Genomic DNA, 12,800 nt, shown 5'->3' with positions numbered 1-12,800 from the left:
AAACAAAGCCTTGCAGTGCATTCTGGTAAATTGGTCTCTAATAAGAAGAGAGTAGAGCAGGAAACTCCAACAAGAATGTTTAATGGGATACAAATATCCATTCTAGAGGCTCTAATAAAAGTCTCTTCTTTTTGGGTAAAGGCTCTTGGCTATTATGCAGGAACCATCTCACACAGCTGCCCTCAAAATGCATTATAGATCAGACCCATAATCTTCCTTTCTACAAATGGCACCAGAATTGATTTCAATTATCATTTAATACTGATTTCCCTCTCCTGTCACAAAGTTCTCTGTACACATGAAACTGAAGGTTGGCAGCTTCAGCTCATTTACAGACCTTTTAAGGACTATTGATTTATCAGTGAATTTTCTAGTTCTCTCAGAGTTACTGGAAGGGTACCTCAGAGCCTGAATCAGAAGGCAGGATGGACCAGAATGCCGATAGGCCTAGTGAAGACTGATGAAAAGAGAAACTCTTAAAAGTTGTCAAAATGCATTTTCTAAATTAGGTTAACATGATTGATTATACTAAGGCAAAATTTCTCATGTAGCATTGGCCTGAATTTTAATTATATCTTTTCTTCCTGCTTGTTTTTAATGCCTTGGTACATGTCTTTGATGTCTGCGCATTAACCTTTGAAGAAAATATGAAGTGGTTTAAAAATAAATTGGACCTGTGTCTGAAAACCATGAGATGTTTTGTACACCTAAGGAGATATTTTTTTTGTTTCTTTCAACTCCATCAGCATACCAGGTACAATAGAGCATTACACAAACACATATGTATGACCAGCACTTTTTTGTGGGATGTTATGTATTACTGGCATGTAAAAAACTTGAGGGCCTTCAGCTTCACTTTAATTTTCTTAAAATCATTGTAAAAAGGACACCTTTCCAGAAGTAGTGACTTTTCAGCAGCACTGATGTTATTCTGGGTAAACACACATGCACCTTACAGGCACAGGCAGTGTTCTGTTTTGTTTTTTGAAGCAACCTCTCCTTGTCCTGTCTCCCCACATACATTTTTCGATAAGTGTTGCATAGATTTATCTCTATAGGGACAGATCTTTGTGTGGCTTTAAAAAACATAAGTTTGTATTCTATCAGGAAAACAATCAGAATAATAGATATAAAATCAACATGAGAGTGTTTTGTTTGACAAGTCACAGCCAATGGCAATAAAGAAAACCACTTAAAACCTAGAAACATTACAAAAACACTCAACATAATATCTTATTTCTCGTCCCTAAAATCTCTCTCATTCTCCGTGTATGTGTGTATGAAGGGTGGGTAGGGAGAAGGAGAGGGAGAGATGGGGGGTGAGGGAGAACACAGCCTTGGGTATGAGTCCTTGCCTTAACCTTGTTTGTGACACAGGTTGCCAGCTTAGCTGTTCTACCATCTTCCAGGGATTCCCCTGTGTACACCTCCTACTTCTACCATCTTCCAGGGATCCCCTGTGTACACCTCCTACCCACCCATGATGCACTGGGACTGTAGATGTTTGCATTATGTGCTCAGATTTATGTCTTTATGCAGGATCTGTGCACAAACTCAGGTTCTTGGGTTTGAGCAGTGAGTACTTTACCGTTGACCTCTCATCCTATATCCCGCCCCCCTTTGTTAAAAGTACAGTCTTTGGTCAACTTATAGCATAAGTGTGGTTTTATAAAACATTTTCTATAGAGGAGAGAAAAGACAGGACTTTTTCCTATCTTCAGTGACAGAAAAATATTTGCTACTATTGGTACATTATTATCGATGCTGTTGCTGTTGTTGTTCCTCAACTCATTGCTTGTGCTGTGAAAGATTTTTTTTTTTACAGCGCTCTTCTTTCAGAGCCACGCTGAATCACATGAAGAGTTTCCATGGAAGAGATTCAGACCTTGCATAAACATATACTTCCTGGGCCTGCACTGTAGCTGAGTCCAATAGCAGGCAGACCTCCTTACATCAATACTGTGTCAGGACACCAGGTGGAGGGCTCGAGCATTCCTGAATTTTCTATACCAGAGCAAGAGCAATGCCCAACTCCCACACATAAGCTATTTCCGGAAGCCCAAGCTGAATGAACTGAGGACAGGCCCTCTGCTAGGCTTTCTCTAGCAAACAGGAGTCTCCTCATGCATAGCACACATGATTACTGAGAACGGCTTCATTTTCTCACCGCCCCCCGCCCCATCATCTAATGGCTTTCTGCCCTAATTTTCTCATTTTTAGCTTTCTTTTGCCCTTTTTACTTGCCTCCCATCCTCAGCACACAGCGCAGGCCACATCTCAGGGGACCTCCCTGTTCTCTTTTCTATTCTCTGGAAACAATTGGAAAACCATAATTTTCTCCCAATCCCTAGTTTATCTTCTCAAAAACTTACAAGTAGCCTTCTCTTTTTAAAATCACACTGACAGAGTTACAAAGCCTGCCTCCATTTCCGGTTTCCTGTGCAGCTTCCACTGTTCCTTCTAATGGGCTGTTTTACTACCTTGCTCTCTCAGATTCTGTGCACCTGATGCGAAGATCTCTTTTCCTGGTTCTGCCCTTAGCATTCCCTGTTCATGGCAATTCTCTTTCCTCTGCTTCTCACAGACTTGTCTATTATCCCCATCCAAGAAACTTTGTAAAACACCCATAGCCACAAATGGCAATCCTTTTACTGGAATGTGGACAGTATTAAACATGCATTTTATGGTATTCTCATTCCTTTAATATTAACAAAACATACATGCATGCTTTAACACACACACACACACACACACACACACATGAGACAAGTAGGTTACTCACATTGTTGCTATCAAACAGCTTATGTAGAACTGAAAGACAAATTTAAGAAATATTTTCTGTCTTTGAGACATGTAAAATCGTGTAAATGGTAAAAGATAAGGCAAACTGACTTCTAATAGATGAGGAACTATGAAGAGAATCCTACATATCAAATCCTTAGTTTATTATGGTTATTGGATAAACTCAGCCTCTGATAGGATGGTATGATTTTCAGACAATCTTTCTAAACTCTGTTGGTGGCCATATTTCTCCTACCTGGTTTCTGGAGGAATCCAGTTCTTGGTAGTTGGAGGTATTCATGAAGGGATGGGATGATGTTTTAAATATTGACAACTTTTCAGTCACTGACTGGCTGAAGATGAAGTGCAGGGTGTGTGTGTGTGTGTGTGTGTGTGTGTGTGTGTGTGTGTGTGTGTGTGTGTATACACGGATATCCTGTGAGCTAATACTAGGTATAATTCTGCTGTGCTCTGTACTGAGAGAAAAACCTGTGTCACAATGATAGAAGACCCTCAGGAGACTGAAAACAACCAACTCTAAGCTTCTGTTTCCTCCTCTACCAATAAAGTGAAATTAATAGCTCATTGGTAGCATCAGTACCAGCGTGAATGATTTAATATACTGCGACTGGAGCCAGCTGTGCCTTCAAAAGCTTCATTTTAATTCTTCCAATGGTTTAGCCTCTGGTAGATTAGGTGAGATTGCTACCTTATTCTATGTGAGTTTTTGCTAAAATCCAATATTTCAATTTTCCTAACTTACCTTAGATGGATCTCTAAGCTGTGAATGTATTCCATTCTGAAGAAGTTTAACAAGAAAGAAACTTTAAAATATTTGAAGTCCGGACACGCAGGAAACCGCAAATTATATATATATATATTTGATTCAGCTAACACTAATGATGAGTTTAAAACAGCGGTCTCAATTGCTGTAAGCTGTTTCTTGTCCGGCCAGCTGTGTGGGGTGGTTTTGATTACCACAAGCATTCTCTGTGGCCCTGTGAGACCCAGCAGGGGAAGGCCTGTGAAGAGGGAACTGACTCACACTGTGATTTATAATAACAATGGGAACGTTTTTCTGAGAAATCTTACCTGAGAGTTAAGAACTCCTTTGGGATTTTCACCATCAGCTCAGCATGGTGCTCTTATTTTGTTATTGAGCCACTTAAACTTTTGTTTTTCGTACCTCTTACAGAGGAATCCTTAGTTTCAGAGTAAATGAGAGTCTTTGGGAAGAGTGGGGGCAGAGGGTGGACGGAGAACTCTGAGGGGGACAGGAGCTCCATAGGAGGATCAATGGAACCAACTAACCAGGGCCTAGGGGGGCACTGTAGAGACTGAGGTTCCAGCCACAGACCATGCATGGACTGGGCGTGCACAGATGTAACCAATGACTGACCAAGGACCTGGGGAGACTGTGGAGATGGAAGCTCCAGCCACAGACCATGCATGGACTGGACCTTGGCACCATACACAAAGGTAACCAAAGGACAGCTTGAGTATCAGAGTATCATGTCATCATGTGGGTCCCATAGTGAGGGAAGTAGGGGCTGGCTCTGACATGGACACCACTGTCTGCTTCTCTGTTGCTTTCCTCTAGCAGGGCTTTCTCTCTGGGCCTCAATGAAAGGAATGCCTTCAGTCCTGATGAGACTTGATATGCTGGGGTGGGAGCGTGGGTCAGGGTTCCCCTTCTCTGGGGAGGGATGATGGCAGAAACAGGGAGGGAGGGTGGGACTCTGGGGAGAGAGGAGGGAGGGGCTATGAATAAGGGTGTAAAATGAATAATTGATTAATGAGAGAGACAGAGAGACAGACACAGAGAAAGAGACAGAGAGACAGAGACAGAGAGAGAGACAGAGACAGAGACAGAGAAGAGCCGTCCTGCATGTAATCTCTTTGGTACTACATAAGATTACCACTAGATCCTTAGAAGACTCACCTGAAACTTTATATGCACCCACTCAATTAGTTGTTAACAGAAAAAAAAAAAAAAAACAAAAAACAAAACAAAACATGGTCAGTGATATGTTTTCATATAATTTAAGAGATCTAAAAAAAATCTATATATTCATAGCCTTTCCTGTTATCCATGCTGTGTTTTTATAGAGTTAATGGGATGCCTGCCATGCTTATATTCTCTTTTCTCAAAACTAGTGTTTTTCCATAGAAAACAATGATGAGATGGAGCAGAGATTCCTTGAAGTTTCCTAGCTTTTTAGTCCAGGAATTCCTCGAGGTCTAATGACATACAGTTACTGGATTCATGAACTTCCACACAGAACACACTCACAATGCCAAGACTATACTTAAATAAATAGGGTCAGTGATTATTAGCTATTTAAAACCAATATTGCCTGATTAATTCAAAAAATGATAAACACTTATGAATTAAATAAGTCCATCGTTGAAAGACGTTAAGAAAAACACAATGTGTTTTAACATCCAATACCTACAGCATTCTAAGCACCTACGGATGCCTATAATAACTGTTTTGGAATATTCATTGTCTTTCCCTAACTTTCCCATAGAGACTTTCCCTAACTGCCCACCCTACCATACTCAACCACCATCTCTGTCCAGAGCCTTACCCGTCCCTTTTCCTCTCACTTATGCATGTTTATTTCTTAAGACCTACTAGTAAAATGCCGGCTTTATGAAATTGCTGTTGATCAGGTCATGTTCATTTACATGTCCGTTCCCAGAATCTCAGAAAAATGATGGAGGTCCAGTAAGACCAAAGGCGTGATGTAGCAACACGCCTTCACCCTTTTAATCTTCCTGAAGGATCCAACCTTTATGGGCTTCCTCCATGCAGAATGTTGTTTTTTTCCACAAGCTCCCTAAGTTTCTGCAGTTTCTCCTAACCTGACGCATACTCAGTGCTTCGTTTTCATGTATGTGAATAGAAACATAGATGAGAAGCTAAAATTCTTTTGGCTCATTTTCTTCTCTCCTAAAGTGCTACATACACAGTAGCAGATTTTAATTAATGGTAATAAAATTTTGTCCTCTCCTTTTGGTGTGTGTGTGTGTGTGTGTGTGTGTGTGTGTGTGTGTGTATTTTATATGCATAAATATGTGGGCTTACTCTGAAGTTGACTTTAGGTTTCTTCTTCTGTCATTTTCCATATTAATCTTGAGGCAGGTCTCTTACTAATCCTGGAGCTTACTCGTTTGCCTAGACTAGCTGGCCAGCAAACCCTCGCAGCTGTTGAGAAAAAGATGTGCACCACACACACTCACACTGGCTGTTATGTGAGAACTGGGAGGCATACTCAGCTTAGACAGCAACACTTTACTCAGTGTAGAATCCATCCATCACTCATTGTAAATATTTGAGTGATCTGAATGAACAAATATGTGCAGATACACACAATAGTGACAATCCACACAAAAACTGTGGGCCTCCAAACATCTTGAAACGTGAACAGTTATTGTACACCAGCTTTTAATTCAACCATGTAGTAAGGACTGATTTTGTGAGTAATACGCCTCAGGTAAGAGGCACCAGACTTCTGACTAAAGTTAGTGCAACCTTATGTACACCTTGAATTACATTCTCGGCTTCTAATTTTGCATAATGTGTAAGTTGGTAAATATCAGTGTATGGTATATGAAAGACACTTCAGATGGATGTGTTTTGTCAGTTCTACTATAGTTGGATTTCCATGTTTAATTCCCCTTCGGTCCTTAAGACAATTGTCAGTGTTGCACGTTAAAGCAATAACATCCTGTTTAAAATGTACTGAGCAGTGAGCATGAGCATTTTCTTGAGTAGAACCTATGATCACTTTACTTTAGGGTCAGGTTTTGACTAGTAATTAGCCACTGTGTAATGATTCATGTGATCTGAGTGCCCAGAACATGACCGCAATTATTGTTGAAGGGTTTAAACTTAATGAGCAATGATTTGCAGAAGCCATGTAAGAGGAGGGCATTTGTTGATGGCAAAATGAAATAAATACTTAGATCACAGGGTGAGCATACTAGAGAGATTAAAGTCACATCAACGCTTTTGGTAATGTATTTTAAAATGTGCTTACTTATTCTTATTTTATGTGTATAAGTGTTTGCCTGTATGTATGTATAGGCACCACACGCACACCTGCTGCCCTTGGATGCCAGAGAGAGCATCAGATCCCCATGGAACTGAAATTACAGTGGGTTGTGACATGTCCTATTTGCAACCCAGGCCATCTGCGAGAGCATCAGGTGCTCATAACTACTAATCCTTCTCTTGAGCCCCAACAACGATGTTTTTATTAGATGATGGTCTGGCTTGCATCATTTCAGCTTAAAATTTTTGGCAGATTTCTATAATTACAAAATCATGGGACATAGTCAGGGAATTCCGTTTTCAAGTTTCACAATATAGCAGGAGAGGGCATAGAGACTGTGCCCAGGGTGACTCCTGGTATACTGCCTCTTCAAAGTGAAGGTCAAGGTATACCGGAAGATACTAGATGACCTGTAGATACAGAGGGTTTATACTGCTCAGCATTATCCTCTGGGCAGAATAACTGCCAGCTTCCTGAGACCAGCTGTGCCTGCTTGTGAAAGACAACCTAGCTGGGCTTGTTGAATGTTGGCATTCTGTCATAGAAGGAAGGGGAGGAAGGGCTCTTGGAAGCTCACCTGAGTATCCAGTAACCCCTCCTAGCCAATTTTGTGCAATTTTTCCCTCATTGCATGTGGCCTTCGGCTCTGGGTAGCAGGGTTGATTAAACTGCCTGGAGAGGACTTGGGTAGGGGACTCTACTTATGCTGGATGAAGACTTTCAAGTGTGACTGCATTAGAGTCATCCATGTTCCTGTCAGTAAAAGCTCATTGTGAGCTGTAAGTAACCCCAGTATACTCATGTGCTCTCCAGTGGAACTGATGGAATGGAACATTTCTTTGCTGTTGGGACCTTTTCAGGAGGTGATGGAGTGAACACTGCTGAGCTCCTCCCCCAAAGAGAAAATTCTGGAGACACAGGGAAATGGGAAGAGGGTAATTACAGACACCACTTTCCTATTTACTCTATACATTTCAGTTCTTGATGTCAATCACGTATCTTCTGAAAATGGCGAACAAAAGTGTAAGTCATGGAAATAGGAGGTTAGCCATATGTTTTACATTGCCGCTCAGATTTATCAGCTTTCCCCTAATGTTTATTGGATTCCAAATGAATTCTCTGATCACACAATGATTTATATCATGCTTACAATTTATAACTATTTCCAATTTGTAAGCTGATCAGACATTTTAAAGACAGGAACACCTCAGCAGAGTTTGACTCTTGACACACAAGATCTTGACATCACATGCACTGTACTAATGACACCTGTGAAATGCAAGCTGCTCTTGAACTGTTCACATGTAAATCCTTGGCATAACTTCGGCTATAAAGGACATTTGAGTGCTGCAACGAACATTACCGTGCACATTCTCACAATAGAGTTTCCGTTCTGAACTGGTAAATTTCACCCTTCCTCACTACAGATTTCTTGCGGGGAGGGTACTTACATATTCTTCATAAGCCTCATGAGCTGGAGGCGGGGGTGCTCTGTATCCTGGTATGGCTGCCGTCCCCCGGGCTCGAGGGGTAGGGACACCTCTTGCTATTGGGAGCACTGGAAGAGCTCCACGGGTCACAGTGGTCCCCCGAGGGATAAGAACACCTCGTCCAGGTGGTGGTGGTGGTGGAACAGCACCCCCACGTCCCCTAGGAGAAATTGGTGACATGCAGATGAAGGCAAAGAAGGAAAAAAATAAAGTGCTCAGCTCACTGCCTCCACACATTTCAGTCTCTTCTTCAGATAAGTGTTATATAATCTGCAAAGTGCTTTAAGCCATGTTAAAATACATTTCTTTAAGTATTATGACTTAATTTCCATGAAAAACCATGCAGCATATTTGGATATTTTCTATTATGTAGTTTAAAAATAAAAAGGGAAAGGAACAGAAAACCAAAATCTACCTTGTTTGTATTCCAAACTTAGAAAACACAAACCAGAATATTGTCTGATATGTGCCATGTTGGCTACTATGGGACCGTGTGTGTGTGTGTGTGTGTGTGTGTGTGTGTGTGTGTGTGTGTGTGTGTGTGTGTGTGTAAGTGTAGACTGTCTCCGTGCTGGTGGTCAATGACAGAGATCTACAGTGTGCTCATATTTCAAAAAAAATCATCTAAATAAACTGTGAGACTCTGACCAGAGTGATGCATCGTGCAGCTATAGTAGCTTAAGTTTCATGTGCCTGATTTATCAGCCTGCTGTCAATGCCCGAGCTGGTGCAGTCACAGACATGTTTTCACATGGTAACTCTAGGGCTGCTGAGTGAGTGCTTAGCAATAAGAAGGCTGATTGAATGTTATGAACCACAGACTTAACACAAAAGCAAGCTGAACAAAAGCATGAGATCAAAGGATGCAGCCATTTAAAAAAAAATAACATTCTGAAACCTTTAGAAAGGATGTTTATCTGAAATCTTTGGGCAAATACATGGTTATTTCACTTTGTATTCTGTATGAAAGTTGGCCTCTAGACAGCACTACCATCAGCAGGGACATTGAAGCTTTGAGGAAAATGATGATCTTTGGAACACCAACAATCACAGCGTTTGGCTGTGCCTTTGCGTGGCAGCGCAGGTTACACTTTCTGCTATGAATAGCCATCAAACTGGCTCTTTCTTCCTGGAAAAAAAAATGAGCTTTAGAAGTGAAGAATAAGAATGCTGGCAAAGCTTTTTAAAATTCTTAGCTTACCCAGCTTAGGAGAAGAGAATTTAGGATGAACTAAATATACAAAATAGTAGCCTGGATCATCAGAAGCAAAGGACCCAAAGCTACAAGCCTGATGGCTTAGAAGACAGGGTTATGTTGTCATAATGACATAAAGACATCTGTTAAGTGTAATCCACCTTCCTGAGTCTTGTGAGTTGTTTGCACGCGAGATGTTTGAACATGCAGTGTCTGGCTTAGTAGTGATGTTTCTGGAGGCTGCAGAATCCATAGGAGGGGGCGCCTTGCTGAGGCATTAGTTCTCTGTGGGCAGGCCTTGAGGTTTATAGCCCAACCTCAGTCCTGTTAACTCTTTACTCTTTGCTCTGGTGAGACACGAGGAGCTGAGCTGTTCCAGCCACAGGCTCTTGTAACTATGAGCTATCTTGGACTGTGCCTTTCCAAACAGGATGGATTCATCCCCTTCAACCTGTGAACCAAAGGAGCCCCTTCTTCCCTCAGTTAAGTTGCATCTTGTGAAGTATTTGTTCCTAACAATGAGACAAGCAACTAAGGCAGGCTTCCAGATGCCTGTTCCTCAGAAGTCACCTGCTCCCGGGTCTGACTACTATTGTAATAATTACTGCTGAGTTTAGTAATCTAATACTATCAAAATGTCCATGTGTTGGCTATATCAGTGAGTAATGGTAGGCAAACATTCTAATTACCTAGACTTAAAATCATAATTCTTTCCTAATGACTAGTATCCACATTTCTAAATCTATATAATGTTTTTGCTCTGCAATTACGTTATGCTGACATGGACTCTAGCTTGTCATCACATTTCTTCTTCAACTGACTCTTAGACCCAGCCCCAGCCAAACCTCATCCAGCATCTATGTCATTCTCACATATATGCTCTGCCATTTCCTGGCAACATTTTCTGGCAATGTTAACACCACAGCCTTCTCTCTTTCAACTTACAATATTCATCATCTATTTTAGGACAGCATCCAGGGCTAAATCCCCAGTGCAGTATTTTTTTTTTTTTTTTACTTTCTGACTTCTTCAAAGACCACTTTTCTGCATTTAATGTTTAACTTCACGATGGCATGTTCATTTCTGAACTAAATGTCATCTCCTTTGCTCTTGTTTTCAGCACTCTGTAAAGATACTCTAGGCTGATCCCAGCAAGCCCCAGCCTACCAATGTTCTCTTATAGCTCCCATGACCCTGTGCCTGTTACCTGGGAGATGTTTCTTTGGACTTTTATTCTTTTCTCTGCTCTGTCTCTCTGTATTGACAGTGCTGTTCATTTCTGCCAGCCTTGGGTAAACGGTTTAATCTTCCTTGTGCCCCACCCAGGATTCAGTCTCTTTCTCCACTCCCTACCTCGGAACCCAACCAGTTGCTCCAATTCTTATCATCACAGCAATGTCGGAGATCCTGTCTGCAAATCAGATATGGTTCTGCCTCTCTTTCAAGACTCTATTAGTTCTATATGTTAATTATTAATGTTCTCCACATAACCCTTAAACATCTGCTCTAAATCACATTGGTGCTTCGGTATTTATTCAATTAAGAACTTTAGAATAAATACTTACCCAAGTTAAAGCCCATTTACATTTGACAAGTAATCTAAGTCAAAAGGAAAATTCTCCTCCTAAAGGCCCATCAAACACCTGATTCCCTACGTTAATAATAGAATAAATCTATTTCTAGTATATGATTTTTAAGATTTCATAATAAGATAAATGGGTGATTTTAAGTAGCTATAGTCTCAAAGAACACAGAAGAAATGTTTGGCTTCATTTGGTATACCAATTTTTCCCTTAAGGTATTCCTGATAAACTACTACTGATAAAATGACATTTCTGACTCACAAAAGTGAGGTTTTATGTCTCAGATCCAATGATCAAGCTACTTAAGATGACTTACAAGGATACTGCTTCAGAATCTAACAATGTCAGGCTAGAAATGCAAAAATTTTGTAAAAGACTGATATTATAAAAAAGTGTTGCATCTTGTCATAAGCAACACATAACAAGCAAATGATCCTGAAAAGTATTACCACATTTACTTTTTATTTTTTGAGATAAAATATGAAAACAAGGTCTAGAAAATTGTCTGTATTTTCCTGGTTAGAATAAATTCCCCCAGAATTTCCACATTGATCTAAACATGAATAACTGCTTGGTATCTCATTTTGAAATTTTAATTTTTTTCTGACAAATGTGCAAGGTTGTAAAATAGAAAATGTAAAAACAGTAGTGTAGTCCTAAATATTGAAATGTTTGGGGCATTAATTAAAGTTGCAGAATGCCTTAGCATACCTTAAGATATCTTCTATGTGACAGATGAGACATTATTTTAAGGTATGTCCTTCACAAATATATCAATCAGCTGTATAGTGAAGGAGGTTAATGGATTACACACCTGTAATCCAGTGTGTGTGTGTGTGTGTGTGTGTGTGTGTGTGTGTGTGTGTGTGTGAGTGATACAACTTTTAAACAGAATAAGGTTTATTTTGCCCTCTGGTTTTGAAAGTTCCTGTCCAGGATTGGGAAGACTCACTGATTTCAGGTCTCTCATAAAAGGCCCAACAGAGTGAGGGGCACCCAAAATAGATGGGGGGCAGCAAGGTGGAACAAAGCTGTTGAGCATGTGGGGGCAGCATAAAAAAAGAAAACCCAAGACAGTGTGAGAGCTACAGTATCCTTGGAAGGAGCTCAATCCAATGAAGCCAGACTTCCCACTATAGCTTGCTTATTGATGTTTCTATTCTGCTTATGTCACAGAGTTTTCTTTCTTCTGTTTTATTATCTGGTTTTGGTATTGGAATATACACACAGCTCTGTCTTCTGCTGTTTTCTGCTAAAACCTTAAAAAACTAAAAGCCCTACAAGTGCTCTCTCTGTCTCTCTTTCTCTGTCTCTGTCTCTCTCTCTGTCTGTCTCTCTACATATATATGTGTGTGTTATGTGTATGTATACATATATATGTATATATATGAACTTTAATTAATTGTGCTGTTGGTCATGTCAAAGTGAGCTTATGGTATTTTTTTTATGTTATAGAGTACATCTAATCAGTTTATCTGTCAACTTGACAAGGTTATATCCATCTAATAAGAACCATATACATCAGGAATTAAATATGTAGTTTTCCATCATGCAAAGAATTTCTGGTCTTAAAAAAAAAAGCAAAGAACTATATAACCTCTGTGCCCTAATCTGGGAGCAGAACATGAGAACCAAGACTCTTGGGTTCTTGCTTTATTTGTTTAATTTTTATTTATTTTATTACTTTTTC

At 40.2% G+C, this 12,800-nt stretch overlaps 1 protein-coding gene across 1 annotated transcript in view; it reads right to left on the bottom strand.

Annotated features, from left to right (window-relative positions):
• Khdrbs2 (KH RNA binding domain containing, signal transduction associated 2) overlaps positions 1-12,800 on the bottom strand; it is a 461,510-nt gene that overhangs the window by 165,702 nt on the left and 283,008 nt on the right. The window contains exon 6 of the mRNA XM_051153015.1: positions 8,294-8,492. Within this exon, the coding sequence (XP_051008972.1) occupies positions 8,294-8,492 (199 nt within the window). The remainder of the gene's footprint in view (positions 1-8,293; positions 8,493-12,800) is intronic.

The sequence above is a fragment of the Acomys russatus genome, chromosome 11 (genome assembly GCF_903995435.1).
Source record: "Acomys russatus chromosome 11, mAcoRus1.1, whole genome shotgun sequence".
Taxonomy (NCBI): domain Eukaryota; kingdom Metazoa; phylum Chordata; class Mammalia; order Rodentia; family Muridae; genus Acomys; species Acomys russatus.
This window is presented reverse-complemented; position numbering and strand designations above follow the sequence as displayed.